This window comes from Carlito syrichta, unplaced genomic scaffold, assembly GCF_000164805.1.
Source record: "Carlito syrichta isolate Samal-C Ts95f unplaced genomic scaffold, Tarsius_syrichta-2.0.1 Scaffold287566, whole genome shotgun sequence".
NCBI lineage: Eukaryota > Metazoa > Chordata > Mammalia > Primates > Tarsiidae > Carlito > Carlito syrichta.
In genome coordinates this window covers 68,009-84,171 of record NW_007231662.1, presented here as the reverse complement: position 1 = coordinate 84,171, position 16,163 = coordinate 68,009, and the positions used below count along the sequence as shown (strand labels likewise).

At 37.2% G+C, this 16,163-nt stretch overlaps 1 protein-coding gene across 8 annotated transcripts in view; it reads right to left on the bottom strand.

Annotated features, from left to right (window-relative positions):
* The window catches only part of PTPRK (protein tyrosine phosphatase, receptor type K), a 134,994-nt gene that overhangs the window by 101,772 nt on the left and 17,059 nt on the right, over positions 1 to 16,163 (bottom strand). For all 8 annotated transcript variants that reach the window (XM_008052844.1, XM_021709881.1, XM_021709882.1 and 5 more), the window contains exons 5-6: positions 5,907 to 6,180; positions 3,208 to 3,244 (exon numbers count right to left, since the gene is read on the bottom strand). In XM_008052844.1, the coding sequence (XP_008051035.1) occupies positions 3,208 to 3,244; positions 5,907 to 6,180 (311 nt within the window). The remainder of the gene's footprint in view (positions 1 to 3,207; positions 3,245 to 5,906; positions 6,181 to 16,163) is intronic.

Genomic DNA, 16,163 nt, shown 5'->3' with positions numbered 1-16,163 from the left:
AAGATTTCAGCTCTTCAAGGCTTAGAGCTGAGGCTGTGAAGGTGAGGACCAGGGAGGGTCTGACCGAAGGACAGGTGGAAGACAAGACTTGCCTACGATGTCATCCAAGATGGTGAAAGGTCCTTTCTAGCTCATTTCCATTCAGCCCAGGGATTTCTGGGCAGGGTTGCCCTGCTTGTTGAAAGCGGCTTGGGGACAGTGAAGGTTCACCTTGTGCGATGGAGCCAGCAAAGGTAGCCTAGCCCTCCAAACCACAGAGACTTTCCTATGTACTCAGTATCATTTCTACCTGTGGTCACGTCATTTTTAATGTTTTATTTTTTATATTGTGAACTACCTTACCTACCTATCTACCCACATACCCATACACACATTTATTACCATAAAGTGCATGCACGTAAAGTACATAGTTTAATAGATTTTATACACACACACACCTGCAAATACTGAACCATTCCTTCACCAGAAGGTTCCCTTAAAGCCCCTTCCCAGTCATATGGTTATGTCATTTTGACTAAGTGTGTCTTCAGAATGCTCTGCCAGAAAATATTTTATTCTCATGTTGAAAAATGTTACAACAAAGCTGACCATACTTGCATGATGTTAGTTTAAATTGTAGTCAGGCAATAAGTTGATGTTACTTCAATAAACATGATTTTTCATGTGTGAAAAAATACTACGTGTTCAGAGAAGAAACTATATTAAATATGGGAGACACATTTTTAAAAAACATAGCTTTAGATACCTGCACATGTATGCTTATCGCAGCATTATTTACAATAGAAAAACATAGAACCAACCATGTTGCCCATTGGAAAAGGACTAGATACCATATTTTCTCTCTCATAAGCGGATCTTGAACAATTATAATACTATAAGAAAGGTACTGGTAGTAGTGGGAGGGGGTGGGATTTGCGGTTGAGGGAAACTGCTGGGAGAGGGAGGGGCACACCTCATCAACAAGGATACCCGCATAATCAACGCTTGTATGCCTAACCCTGAATTGTACCTCACATCTTTATAGTAAATAAATAAATAAATGTGGTACATATACATGACGGAATATTATGCAGACATAAAGAAGGACAAAATTGTGAACTTTGCAGCAACTTGGATGGACTTAGAGGCTATAATACTGAGTGATCTATCACAGAAACAAAGAACAAAGTATCACATGTTCTCACTCATAAGCGGGCCTGAACAACTATTGTAATACTATAAGAAAGGGATTGGCAGTAGTGGGAAACTGTCGGGGCGGGGGTACACCTCATCAGCAAGGGTACCTGCATAATGAACACTTGTATACCTAATCCTGAACTGTACTCCACATATTTAAAATTAAAAATTTTTAAAATAAAAAAACATAGCTTTTCCCCCAAGCAAAATTTATACATATTTCTTTCATAGCGGCATGATACAGATTATGTCCCTCTGATGTAAAGTACAAAATTATTATGATATTTATGATAAGACAATAGTGTATTCTATTATTCTATTATTGCTCAATCCTAAAGAACCGGTAAGGGGTAAAGTCATGATCTGAATTCAGATAGTCTAAGAACAGAGTCCTTTCTCTTATTCACTATACCACATAGCCATCCTGAGATCCAGAAGTACAGGAAGATAGATTACTTGACAAAGAACTACCACAAATGGACTTTTCCCTCCCACTTCTGAGTTTTTGTCCATTATTCTATGCCACATGCTAAGACTGATTTCCATACTCTTAACCCTCTTACAGTCTAAGTATATATTTGTCACCATAATTTTATTTGCATTGAGGGAAAAACATGATACAAACAGCTCATGAAAAAGCAAAATTTAAAATGTTAGAATCATGTACAGCTATAATTTATCAGTTATAGAATTGTAGCATGATCATATCTAAAGAACTTAGAGGCTAATGTGAGACACTTTTGCATTTCTGGCTCTATTTTAAATCGAGCAAAGTATACGTGATAGACACCTAAGTGCCTTCTGCCATTAACTTCTAAAATTTTCAACTCGAATTCCTGATCCATAAGTTAAATTTTTAAAATAAAATAAATGTGTATGCATTGATGTGCATCTGTACATACATATTTTCTCTTTTCCTTCATTAAGAATTGCTTTATTTTTAAACTACCATGGGGAATCTTAATACTTGAATTGAAAAAGTATATTTTTTCTTTTCTGTATAGCTTTTTTAATATTCACATGAGTCAAGGAGAGAGTTGTTCTTTATCGCCTTTGCAAATCAAGAGTAAAACACAAATGCTAATTGAGCAGATTGATGATTAGATGGAGAAAAATAATGGAAGGAAAAATGCCAGCACAAACAGAATATGGCCATTCATTTTTACCCAAATGAATCAACTACTGCTCATGAATGTGGGTCTAATACTTATTCCGGCAGCAAATCACTCAGAGCACCAATCCTCTGAGGAGGCCCATGTCTGCATGCCGACAGCTTTTTCTTGCTTCTCTTGCTAGAACACACCAAGTAGCTATCTCTCCTTTGTTGACATAATCAAACTCTTAAATGAGGAATTATAAACACAAAGACTACAGAAGACTTTTCCCCACTAGGAACCCTAAATACTCACTCAAACTGAAAATGTTTTTTCTCTTGTCAAAGAAACTAAGCAGCTAAAACATAATATGTGTGGTCAGTAGGAACTGCCCCAGCAAGTAGCCATCGCAGATCAAATTTCTTGGCATTAGTTAATTGTCTTTTTTTTTTTTTAAGTAAACTATCTTCATTCGAATTGCACTACTGATAAAGATATGAACCGATCTCTACTCCTCTAATCTTATAAACGCCTGAATTAGCTTGATTCTTCTTATGTTTAATTGTCTACCTCAGAAAGTAACAGAGGTTTTTAAATAAGCAACTTGCTATTCTGAACAGTTTTTTAAGCTGAACTTTTTCTGAGACACTGGTTGATCAGCAGCATGAGACCTTTCAGACACTAAATGGCAGAAATAAGCCCCTCTAAGGTTTTCCAAATCCTTCCTATTCTCTTAACACGATTCCTTCAGTCAAGTACTAGAGGATGGGAAGTAGCACCCCATTACTTGCTAAAGACACCCGAGTGAGTCACAGAACTAACTGTGTAATAGAAATGCCACATTTAATTAGCCCAGAAACAGGGAACAAAGCGCTTCCATTTTAGTAAAGGGGACAAAAGTAGGGTTTTTTTTTGGTAAAAAACGCAAATCTCTTACCTTTTGTAGCAATTCGTACACACTGGGTTTTAGTCTCCTGATGGAGAAAACATGAAAGAAAACAGTCAATGTATAGATAATATTTCCCATTTCATAAACTATATTACGAAGATCAATCTGAGGTCATAAAAAAGGCTTATAAACAACAGAATTACAGTATTAAGAACACTTTTTATTTTTTAATTACATAATCTCAGAGACATTTTGAAAACAAAATCTAAAATAAGAACTTTTAAAAAATGTCTGGTATTTTAAGGAGTAGGTATCTGTTTTCTCCATGTAATGCAGCAGGCAAGTTTGTGACAAGTAGTATAGCATTCTATTTGCATGCATTGTACTTCTTAAGCTATCAGAAAGAAAGATGTATTTGCAAAGCTAATCCAAATCAGAGCCAAATATAAATTTAATTTTCGTCTGATAGCTGTAGACTCAGACCAAAGCTGAACATTATATACTCTCATTTGGCTCCTAGCATGACTAAAGAGCTAAATGACAGTAGTTAGAAAGATCAGCAAAACACTGCATCACAGTTGCAGTATAATTTATCTGTTCTTTTTTTTTCCTTTTAATTTAGCTGTTAGCAGTTACATGTTTCTCAGCATAGATTATTCTTCTTCTCTTGCTAGAAGGAGGGTTTAGGGAAAGTAGAAGCAGAAGGAGGAAAGGACAAGGAAAACCATAATTTTTTAAAAAATGTCTACTGTTAGGAGACACATGTCTCCACCAACTACTTCTGGGCCCAAGTGTCACTCCTCTAGGACTTAGTTCATTCTGTGGATCTCTTTGAATACACAAGAGGTGGGAAAAGATGTCAAAGCCCACAAAGAAAACAGAGGCTATTTATTTTCAAGATGTATTTATAACAATATCCTGAGTAGTTTTATATGTGGATAAACCAAAAGAGCTTATAACTTCCTCTTAAACATTCATTATTTTTAAATTACACAAAATAAAGCATTGAGGGGGGAATTAGTAATCAAAAATACAAATTTGCCTTCCTATTACTTAGTTGTGACCTGGAGCCTTCATGGTAAACTATAAGATTTTATTTCTCATTCCCTTAAAATCCCAAAGGGATTTTGATTTCCTAAAAGCAATTGCTGTTAACTCTCCGACACCATTACCAGCCTCTGCTGGTGGGAGCCACGTCAACTTTAAAATTCTTTGCCAAGATAACTGTGAAATAGATTGTTTCTATTCTGTACTTTGATTAAACCATGGTGTAGATATATATTAACAATTGGAAGGGAAAATTTATCTCAAAGCTTTTAAAGAGTGCCAGAGAAAATCCTTTATAAGTAACAGACATTCATTAACACTCCTCTAGTACAACAGACCAAATAACAAAAGTTAATTTCGCAGCTCTCACCCCCTAAAGATGAAAACCCTAACACAAAACTCCTACCTCTGTGCTGCTTATGCCCAGAATAGATTAATCACTTCTATAGCACTTGCTTCCTAGAGCAGCCCAGCTGTACCCGTGGTACAGAATGACGTGTAGGTGGCAAATAGCACTGGATTCATTTCTAAAAGCTCCCAGTTATATAGCAATAAAACGACAGACGTGAAGATTGTCTTCAACCATGAGAAGACTATAACTTTGGAGCACATCTTAGAAGACGCCGTGGCATTTTTCTTTGCCACCTGTAAGCCAACTATACAGGTAAACAGAATGATAAAGCTTTCACCCAAAAGCAGCTAATCAATACCCAATGTTCTTAGAGATGTAAGCGAGTGGTTATGTCTTCCCCAATCAAACTATCCCAGGATATAACATATAATATGTCCGATGCAACTGTTTCTCATGCATCACTTCCAGGTGCCCACCTTAGTGACTTGATTGGATTTTAAATTTGTGGAAGTGTCTATTCTTGACATTTTTCATTTCTCTATCACCTGCTGTCCAAATAGACATAAATAAATAAATAAAAGGAGTTTCAGGAGAGAAAATGTTTTAAAGGGAACAGCATGAGGCCGGAAAAACCAGGTTGTTTTCCCACATTGGGAACTGCTGGTAGTTTCCAACATCCTGTTGTGTTTTCCTCTTCAATATTCATTTGGGTTCAGCAAACAACTGCGTCCAGAATGGGAAAAGGAGGGGCAGTCAGGGACACACAAAGCAGCCTTCTGGAAGGACTCAGCACCCAGCCATCGCCCGGCAGCCTTCTGCTTGGGTTCTGTCAGGTATACCACGGCTGCCTTATTACTTTGTAATCAGAGGATTGTTCCTTGCTATTTACTAGTTGGCTTTGAAAACGCTGCAAACTTTATAAGGGGTTATTAGCCTGCTGTGGAGCACGCATTCTGTTTATCCTGCAGTAAATTTAATCTTTTGGAGCATGCCACCCCTGAGCAAGGAAGACAGAACAATGCCTGATGGTTTCTGGAGGTGGAGTCCCAGTGGCAGCACACCCACCTTTCAAGTCATTTTACTCACAATTGCTAACGTGGGCTTTCCTGAAGAAGCTTCCAGGAGAAGTAGTTACTAGGAAACAGGAATCCTGTGAAATGGAACTGGCATGTGGCCTCAGCCCAAAACTGTGCACACTGTTGGGAACAGAAACAACACCCCCTACATGCCAGTTTTCTGTTCTTTATTTTTTTTCCCCTCCCCTTGACAAATGCTACTGAGTATTTATAAAATTCAACTTCAGCTTTTTCTCGGCGCAGGGAAAAAGTACATCTTGGAGAGAGCTCACCTTCTCCACGCTGCTCATGGCCTGGAAATAGATGTTGTAACCTTTGCGTGGAGCTAAGGGAGGGTTCCAGAAGCCTTGGTAGGTCCTGTTGTCACCCACTGTGAACGGGGCAGGCTCAGGGAGGTTCCCCGGGGGTAGTTCTGCGGCAAAGTAATAGGGGGCGCCCCCGCTCATGGCATTTTGGTATGTGACAGGGACCTGGTAGCATTCCATGGTGCCAGCTTCTCTCTTGGTTCGGTGTGGGTGCAGCTCCTCCACGACAATCTGATAAGCACTTTTGGAAAGAGAAAGAAAAAATTGTACACATGTAGAGATTTGAGATACTAAGATTTTTTCCCCCCTAAACAAGGGGTTTAGTATTAACACATAGAAGTATGCAAAGTCCATCTTAACCCAGGCCCCTCTTGTTTTCAGTTATTTTGCAATCAAATAGAATTTCATGCAGATTCCTCCCCCCACCAAAACACCAACACAGTCACTAAGAAACTGAAAAATTATCAAAGAACTTGATGTAAGAAAAACCATCAGAGATCTTTCCTCATTTATGTTGAGGAATGAACTAGTCCCATAAGGACCCTGACATTAGCCAGAGACACGTTGTAGATTGAGTTCTTTGTCTGATATTTTTAAATGTTTAAAGTTAACATTTTCCTTGGAAATGGTATTATGGAAGGCCTAGCTCCAAGGTCCGACAGAATGACTGTCTCAAGGCAGTACTAGAAGCCCCAGTTTGTGGTTGTCACAGCCTTAGAGACAGAATGCACTGACAGGCTTCTCCACCTTCTGACCTTGCCACGGTATCTACATTGGCTCGGAGCTATGTAGATCTAAAGTACAAGTGACATGCGGCAATTCGGGCACAGATGGACAGAAATCTGTCCTCACCACCGAAATAGACTGCCTCCTTCTTCTGGAGTTGTTAATAATAAAATGTTACAAATTGTAGAAACAGATGGCATTTGGCCTATTAAAACTCGAACCTAAACCTTATAATACCTTTCTTAAAAGCCTTAAAACTTTTCTACAATAGCAATTACTTTTTGGGAGGGACAGAGAGAAAGAGAGAGCGAGAGAAATAACGCAACTTTAAAATAAAGATCTCCCTGATCTCTAATAATTTTTTAACTTATCATTTTTCCTTTAATTGTCTGTTAATTTCAAATGATATACTCATTTGATATACGATTTGCTAATTTTTCAAACACAACACTTAATGACTCTCCATCATAGAAATAAAAAATTATGCACACATTTATTTCAATTTTCTTCCATTCCCTCTTATTTTTTGGTAGTTATATTACCATTCTTATGACAAATTTTTGCATTTTCATACTGTTTCTAAATATTAGTTCTTCTGCGCTATGTCTAGACTGGTTTGAAATATTACCAAATGCTAATAGAAAGCATTTACAATAGTGGTTTTCAAAATATTTTTTCTATAAAGTGAAGAATGAAGATGGATCCATAGAGAAGACAATAAGATCCTTTGGCATTGAAAATTAATTACTTCAAAAGAGGCTCTTCAAAATTTTAACGTTAAATGAACTCTCTTTTATTTTCTCTCCAGTATCCTAAATGCCTCCTGGTGCAAGGATGATACGTTTTCTGAATTCTGGCATTACAAAACTAGAACCTAAAACTGATGATTTATTTTTCTCATATTTTCTTGATAGTTTGGCAAGGCAGAGTACATAACATTCAAAATACTTTTCATTCAATATTTATTTTTATTTTGTAAATATATTTTATGTTAAATATATGGGGTACAATTCAGGATTAGGTATACAAGTGGACATCGTACAGGTAAAGTTCAGGCCTCCGTTTGGTCCCAACTTTGCCTAGTTTGAGATCAGGTACGCTTACTGATGTGTGTCTCCCTTCCACCCCCACCTTGGCAGTGTCTTGCTACTGCCAATTTTTCTTTCTTTTTTTTTTTTGAGTCTAAGTCTCACGCTGTCACCCAGGCTGGAGTGCAGTGGCATGCTCACAGCCACCCCAGTGTCTACCTGCTGGGCTCTGGTGATCCTTTTGCCTCAGCCTTCCAAATAGCCAGAAATTCAGGTGTGCACTACCAGGCTCGGCTTATTTTTTTGATTTAGTGTAGAGACGAGGTCTCACCAAGTTGCCCAGGCTGGTCTCAAACCTGTGGGCTCGGGCAATCCACTTGCCTCGGCCTCCCAAAGTGCTGGGATTACAGGCTGAGCTACTGAGCTCGGCCGCCAATCCCTTTCTTACAGTACTATGGGAAATGTTCAGGGTCTGCTTCATGAGTGAGAACATGTGGTATTCTATTCTTTCTTTCTGTGACAGATCATTGAATATTATAGACTCTAAATCCACCCCAAGTTGCTGCAAAGTTCATATGTTTGTCCTTCTTTGTGGCTGTATAATATTCCATTGTGTATATGTATCACATCTTTTTTATCCAGTCCAATTTTGATGGGCAGCATGTTTGGTTTCATGTTTTTGCTATTGTGAATAAATAGTGCTGCAATAAACATGCATGCTTGGGTATCTTTTTTTATAGAATACTTTGAATTCTTCTGGGTATATTCCCAGTAGGAGGATTGCTGGGTCAAATGGAAAGTCAATTCTAGTTCTTTTAGAAATCACCACACTTTCCCATAGACGTTGAACTAGTTTGCATTTCCACCAACAGTGTAGAAGCATTCCTTTTTCTCCATATCCTCACCAGCAGTTGTTGTTTGTTTTATTAATGATGGCCATTCTTACTGGGGGTAGGTGGTATCTCAATGTGGTTTGGATTTGCGTTTCTCTGATGATTAGTGAGACCGAGCACTTTTTCATGTGTCTGTTGGCTGCCCATATGTCTCCTTTTGAGAAGTGTCTATTCATGTCTTTTGCCCACTTTTTAATGGGACTTTTTGTTTTTGTTTTTTTCCTTTCAGCAAATTTGAGTTCCTTGTAGATCCTAGATGTTAGGCCTTTGTTAGATATATAGTTAGAAAATATTTTTTCCCATGTGATACATGTGAGCTGTGTCCCTGCTCCTGTGATGGTTTCTTTTGCTTTGCAGGAGCTTTTCAGTTTAATGAGGTCTCACTTGTCTATCTTATCTCTTATGTCATGGGCACCAGGGGTTTTGATCAGGAATTGGTTGTCTACTCTGATTTCTGTAAGGGTGTCTCCTGCATTTTCTAAGATTCTTATAGTTTGAGGTTTTACCTTTAGGTCTTCGATCCATTTAGAGCTGACTTTTGTGTATGGTGATAAGTAGGGGTCCTGTTTCAGTCTTCTGCACGTGGTTAGTCAGTTTTCCCAGCACCATTTACTGAATAAGTTCTCCTCTCCCCAGTGGTTGTTTGTGGAGGCTTTGTCAAAGATGAGTTGATTGAGAAATTGAGATTTTGCTTCTGGAATCTCTATTCTGTTCCATTGGTCCATATGCCTATTCTTGTACCAATACCAGGCTGTATTGATTATTGCAGCCTTATAATAAAGTTTAAAATCTGAAAGTGTGATACTTCCCACTTTGTTTCTTTTTCTGAGGATTGTTTTGGCTATTCATGGTTGCTTATGTTTCCATATGAATTTCTGGATTGTGATTTCAAGGACTAAGAAAAATGATGTTGGTAATTTAATACGTATTGTATTGAATCTGTAGACTGCCTTTGGTAGGATGGAGATCTTAACAATGTTGGTTCTTCCTATCCATGAGCATGGAATATTTTACCATTTGTTTGTGTGTTCTTGGATTTCTTTGAGCAGTGTTTTGTAGTTTTCATTGTAAAGATCTTTGACTTCTCTGGTTAGCAAGATGCCAAGGTTTCATTTTTTTTGTGGCTATTGTGAATGAGATTGTGCTTTTTATTTGGTTCTCTGCCTGCTTGTTCTTCTATAAGAATGCCACTGTCTTTTGCACATTTTTTTTTTACCCTGAGACTTTGCCAAAGTCCTTTATGAGTGCAAGGAGGTTTATGACAGACTCTCTGGGAATTTTGAGGTATAGGTTCACATCATCAACAAAGAGGAATAATTTAACTTCTTTTCCTATTTGGACCCCTGATTTCCTTCTCTTGTGTAACTGCTATTTCTAGGACTTCTAACACAATGTTGAACAGGAGGGGTGAGAGTGGGCATCCTTGTCTTGTTCCAGTTTTCAGGGGAAATGCTTACAGTTTCTGTCCATTTAGCAATATGCTGGCTGTGGGTTTATCGTAGATGGTGCTTACTATTTTGAGCTATGTTCCTTCTATGCCTACGTGTATAAGGATTTTTATCAAGAAGTGATGCTAGATCTTATCAAAAGCTTTTTCTGCATCTAATGGTATGATCTTGTGGTTCTTGTTTTTAATATCTGTTGATGTATTTAATTACACTTGTGGTCTTGAGGATACTGAACCAGCCCTGCTTCCTGGGAATAAAGCCTACTTGGTCACGGTGGATGACTTTTGATTTGTATTGTTGGATTCAATTTGCTAGAATCTTGTTGAGAATTTTTGCAACTATGTTCAATAGGGATATTGTCCTGTAGTTCTCTTTTTTGTTGAATCTTTACCTGGTTTGGGTATCAGAGTGATGTTAGCGTCATAAAATGACGGGGAAAATTCCATCTTTCTCAACTGCCTGGAATACTTTCAGTAGAATTGGTATAAGCTCTTCCTTGTATGGTTTGTAGAATTCCACTGGAAAGCCTTCTGGCCCAGGGCTCTTTTTATAGGTGGTTTTCTTATGACAGTCAATTTCCTGGGTTGTTATTGGTCTATTTAGGCTCAATATCTTTTTGTTTCAACCTTGGGAGGTTGTGTGATGTCAGAAAGTCCCTCATTTCATTTAGAATCAATTTCTGAAACTGGTATCTTAAAAATATTCTTTCTTAGTAGAAATTTCTTCAAGTAAGAATTTTTTTCAGATAAAGTACACCTAGGAAAGTTGAAATTACTAATATATTTTTAAAAAATCCTTTAACATTTCTGAAAATTATGGGAAAACACATTGTGATAGCTTACATAAATTGAACACAAATAAGCTGTATGTATGGCTACATATTGAATCTTGAGTCTCTAGGCAAATATGTTCCTTCTGTATAGGAAAAACAGTTGCTATTCATGGATCTCCAGCAAGAATATTTTCTTTAGTAGAATTCCACAAAAAGAAAGAGGTGAAAAGCGAGAGACACTGACTTTGCCTATTAATATAAAAACAGTTTAGAATCTAGTGTGAAATTCTAACAATATACGCTGTTATAGCCACAAACAAATGACCTTCAAAGATGAAACAAAAGGAGCTTAAAAGAAAGAAGCAACTTATAATTTATAAGCTGAAGATTTTCTTTTTTTCCTAATTATTCAGGCTTCCATTTTCCATTAAAATATTGCTAAAAAATTGGTAGGTTGGTATTCATCTCCCTTCCTCTAGATATAGGACAGAAATTGTATTAATGCCAGAAATTGTGATTTGAGCAAGCAAGTAAGGCAGAGAAGTTCGATGTTATTTCAAATTATGTATCATTCCCTATGCCTCTGCCAAGTTGAGTTGCTAAGCTTCTAAGAATGCTATTGAGAAGACGCATGGTCCCTGAAGCATCCATGGAATAGGCACTTGTCAATTTAAAAACATATAAAATATGTATGCATAGCCCTAGAGAAAGAATAAGAGAATGAACATAGCTGACATATGCTACGTTAAGCAAACAGCCCTTTTCTGTTTTATTTTTAATTTATAATTCACATTTGTATGTTCCACATTTGCATATCCTGTGGCTACATTCACATACGCACCTAAACTCACAGACCTGCTCGCCAAACAAACGCAACCTAATATTCTTGCTCTAAAAGGCAATAATGATAACTACCCATCCTCGCTAATCATTTAGCCTAATCCTCAAAATTAAATTACTCATTAATTATCCCATACCTCTAGAAAAACCCAGAAAATCTAGTGAACGTTCAATCTTAAGTAATTCTATTTAACTGACATGAATTTTACATTACAAATTAAGGATACTTCATGCAAGACGGCTTGTCTCTCCAGATCGATCAGGAGCAAAGCAAACTGCTGGTATTGGAGAGGAGAGAAAAAGAAATCGTACAGTCACCTCCTTGGGAAAGAACCATGAGTATGGTTCTGTAGAAAATAAAAACCAGTATCTTGGGTTGGGCCTTCAGATTTGGCACTACTCCCAATTAAGTGAAAGAGAAATTATTTCAATTTTATAAATTAGGGATTTTTAAAATAAAGAATTTAATAAAACTATTTCACACACACATACATATACATATATAGGCTAATATATATGCATATAAATATACAAATTTTCTATTGTTATGTACTTTCAATTTATCATCCATCTTTTCTCTACTAAGATTGTTTACTTATTCCTTGAATGGCCATAGAAGAATTGAAGAATTATATTTTATTACTCTCAAAAACAGAGTCAAAGAGAAACTGAGCTCCCATTAAAACTTTTACCATGAGCTTCGTTTTCTCCTTTGTCTGTTTTATACTGTGTTGTTATCAACTGTATGTTTGTGTCCCCCCAAAATGTATGTTAAAACCCTAACACTAAAATATGATTGTATTTGAAGATGGGGCCTCTGGAAAGTTATCAGGTTTAGATGAGCAGCCCTCCCCGAGAACCAGATCTGCTAGCACTTTGATCTTGGACATCTCAGCCTAGGGAGCTATGAAAAATAAATGTTTCTTTTTTTTTCTTTGAGCTGGAGTCTCACTCTGTCGCCCAGACTGGAGTGCAGTGGCCGCTCCCGGCCACCACAGCCTCGACCCGCTGGGCTCCGGCGATCCTTCCGCCTCAGCCTTCCAAGGAGCTGGAAGTACAGGTGCGCACTACCATGCCCGGCTGATTTTGATTTATTGTAGAGATGAGGTCTTGCCAAGTTGCCCAGGCAGGTCTCGAACCCACGGGCTCAGGCAATTCACTCACCTCAGCCTCCCAAGGCGCGGGATTACAGGCTGAGTCACCGAGCCCAGCTGAAATAAATGTTTCTTGTTTAAGCCACCCAGAATTTTGTTACAGCAGCCCAAAGAAGACTAAGACACACCAACAGAAAGACTTCTGAAAACTAGCTTCCAAGAATAATTTCTAAAATATTATTTGTGCAACGACTGACATCAGATTGACATCAGAAAGCCAGTGGGAGATAACTCAATCCCCATATCTCATCCTCCTCCCACCTCGCCACCACCCCCTGCCAGGCGAAATGTCTTCATGGTATAACAACTCAGTTCAGTTTCCGGTTGTTTTTCAACTTTAAATATGTCCAACTCCACAAGCTGATACAATAGCCATCAAATTTTATATTCAAGTTTGGTTTCAAATAGAATAATGGACAATTAAATAAGAAATTGTGAAATGAATAAATTATTTTTGCCTGCTCTATATTTTTCACCTCAAAAATCCTGAAACTACTTATTGGGACAAGAAGAATTTCAATCTGCTTTCTTCCTGTGACTCTGTACCCATCCATTCATTCATTTTCATTTAATAGTTACATATTTAACAGTTTCCACATATGCACTGAGGGTATAGAGGTAAGAAAAGAGTCTCAACTCCCATAGACCTTAATTAATTAATGTTTCTTTTTTGAAACTTTTAGTGCTCTACTGTTGTTTGAACCTTTCTGTTCCTCTCAAGTTTGAAACAGTTTAAAACAACAACAAAAACTAAAAATAAACACTTTCTTTATACCCTTTGTCTAGTTCTGAACCTGTGATTGTCTGTGGTGAGCATTTTAAAGTGACTGAGGTAGCCATCCGTAAGTAGATTTTCAGTGTCAACTAACATCTCTTATACTCCCTTTTGGCTTGCACTTAAACCAAGTTGAGCTTGTACTATTATTCTTCCATACCCAGAAATACTTGCCTTCCAGTTTAAAATCTTGGTTCACATCCATCTACTGTACTACTATCTTTTTGTTTGGAATCTCCTTTTCACCATTCTGAAAATATGAAAAGTATCTTTCCTTGTATTGACATTGTTCACAATCCTCTAGTGGGATTTAACTGTCATTAGCTGGGCTCAGTCTTCAATCAACTCCATTCCAGACACATCACTTTGTAGACACATGTCTATCTTTTTCCATGCACATCGAGGAAGCATGTGCATAACTGGAACAGAGATAAACTATAATCATGGTGAGCCCTCAAAAAGTGTTTATACTTAGTGAAAAGTAGCTATGAAAATAACAAAAAGTTACTCTCAGGAGAGATCGCATCAAACTTGAGCTAAAGCCCCAAACTAAAAATTGTAAAGTTCATGGCTAAAAGAAACTATTCTTCTTGCCTTGTTCAATCTGAGAGGCTGTTCTCTAACCATGTTTCCAGTTTTTAAATCTGTTTTTGTCTTTGTTACTTTCCTTACTTATCAATACAAATTAATTAAAGGCCAGGAATGAGAAATGAGAAATCGAATTAGAAGTGATTTGACTAATTACATGAAAAGGGGCTGTGTTTTTTCATTCTTGTGGTTGCCTAATTACCTAATGATACTTAACTCTAGTTAGAGCTAGAATACTATTTGAGCATAGTATTCTAGTAATTAAAAATACCTCAAATACATCTTCATATTTTTAATCACTTGACTCATATTTCATATATTCTCATTCCTTTTAATTAACTTTTAAAATTTTAAACAAATTCTATAATTAAGTTAAAATCAATATATCGGGGATTATGAATCTTCACCCAGTATTCAAAATGTGACTTCTCGCCATTAACAAAAAAATAAGCATGACATATTTTACTATACTATACAGATGCTCATTGACTTATGATGGGGTTATGTTTCAATAAACCCATCATACATTGTAAATATTGTAAGTCAAAATACATTTAATAATCTAACCTATTGAACATCATAGCTTAGCCCAACCTACCTTAAATACACTAAAAATGCTTATATTAGTCCACAGTTGGGCAAAATCATATAACAGGAAGTCTATTTTATAATGCAGTGTTGAATATTTCATAATGTAGTGTTGAATATCTCGGGTACTGCATATCACTAGCCCAGGACAATATTAAAATTCAAAATTTGAAGTACACTGAAGTTGCAATGGTTTTGTACCACTGTGAAATTAAAAAGAAAATTATAAATTGAACCATCCTAAGTTGGGAACCATCTGTTATCAAATTTGATTAACACTAGAATGTAGTCATTTTTAGTTTGTTGGGGAGACAAATAATGGCTTTCCTCATACAATTTTCCTTTGGTCATAAGATTACAAGAAAACAGATACCGGAATTTTTCCATTAGCTGAAAAGCAGACTATGTGATACATATGGCCAATAGCCTTTCTGATTTAATGCTTTAAAATGTCGGAGCCTAACCCAAAATATGCTATAATAATCTGTCACGGGTTTTTTTTTTTTTTTTTCCTTAACCCATTACTAAGTCATTTGTGAATCTGGTTATAGTTTTAGCTTACACAACCTCTTCTTGGTGATAGTAAAATAACAATTATGAGATGTCACATAAGCTGCCTCAAATTTTATCTAAAATGTCTTCTTAAGGCCTCTGAAGATACTCCCTAGATCTGATGTTTTATCACTCCTCTTGAAAAGTCTTCCCAAGATCCATCACCCACCCTTGCCAGCACTGGCTGTATCCCCAATATTTTGATGATCAATGGGGAAAAGGTTTGATTATCATCCCTGGTTATTATCATAGTCTCTGTTCTTCACCTTTTCACTCATTAAACACAACAAGCCAGTTCTCCCATTACTTCTCTCTTCTGTGCAAGAGGAACTATCATTGATCACAACCATCAGGGGTAGCTTTAAAAATTCTGGGGTTAAAAAAATAGGCCAAAAATGGCTATCTTATAATATTGCTTGCATAATACAGTGGTACATTGCATGTACCAATTACATGTATCAACATGGCATACCGTAAATACTTTTAATATTGCACTTCTATAAATGTTTTCTCAGGTTATGTCTTTTCTTTAGTAGATTATAAGCTTACTAGAGACAATGGTCATCATATTTTTATTTTTATTTTTTTATTTTATTGTTTTTTGTTTTTTTTTTTTTCCCGAGTTGGAGTCTCACTCTGTCACCCAGACTGGAGTGCAGTGGCCGCTCCCGGCCACCGCAGCCTCGACCTGCTGGGCTCCGGTGATCCTTCCGCCTCAGCCTTCCACGTAGCCGGAATTACAGGTGCGTGCTACCACGCCCGGCTGATTTTTTGATTTATTGTAGAGATGAGGTCTCGCTGCCCAGGCAGGTCTCGAACCCGCGGGCTCAGGCAATCCACTCACCTCAGCCTCCCAAAGG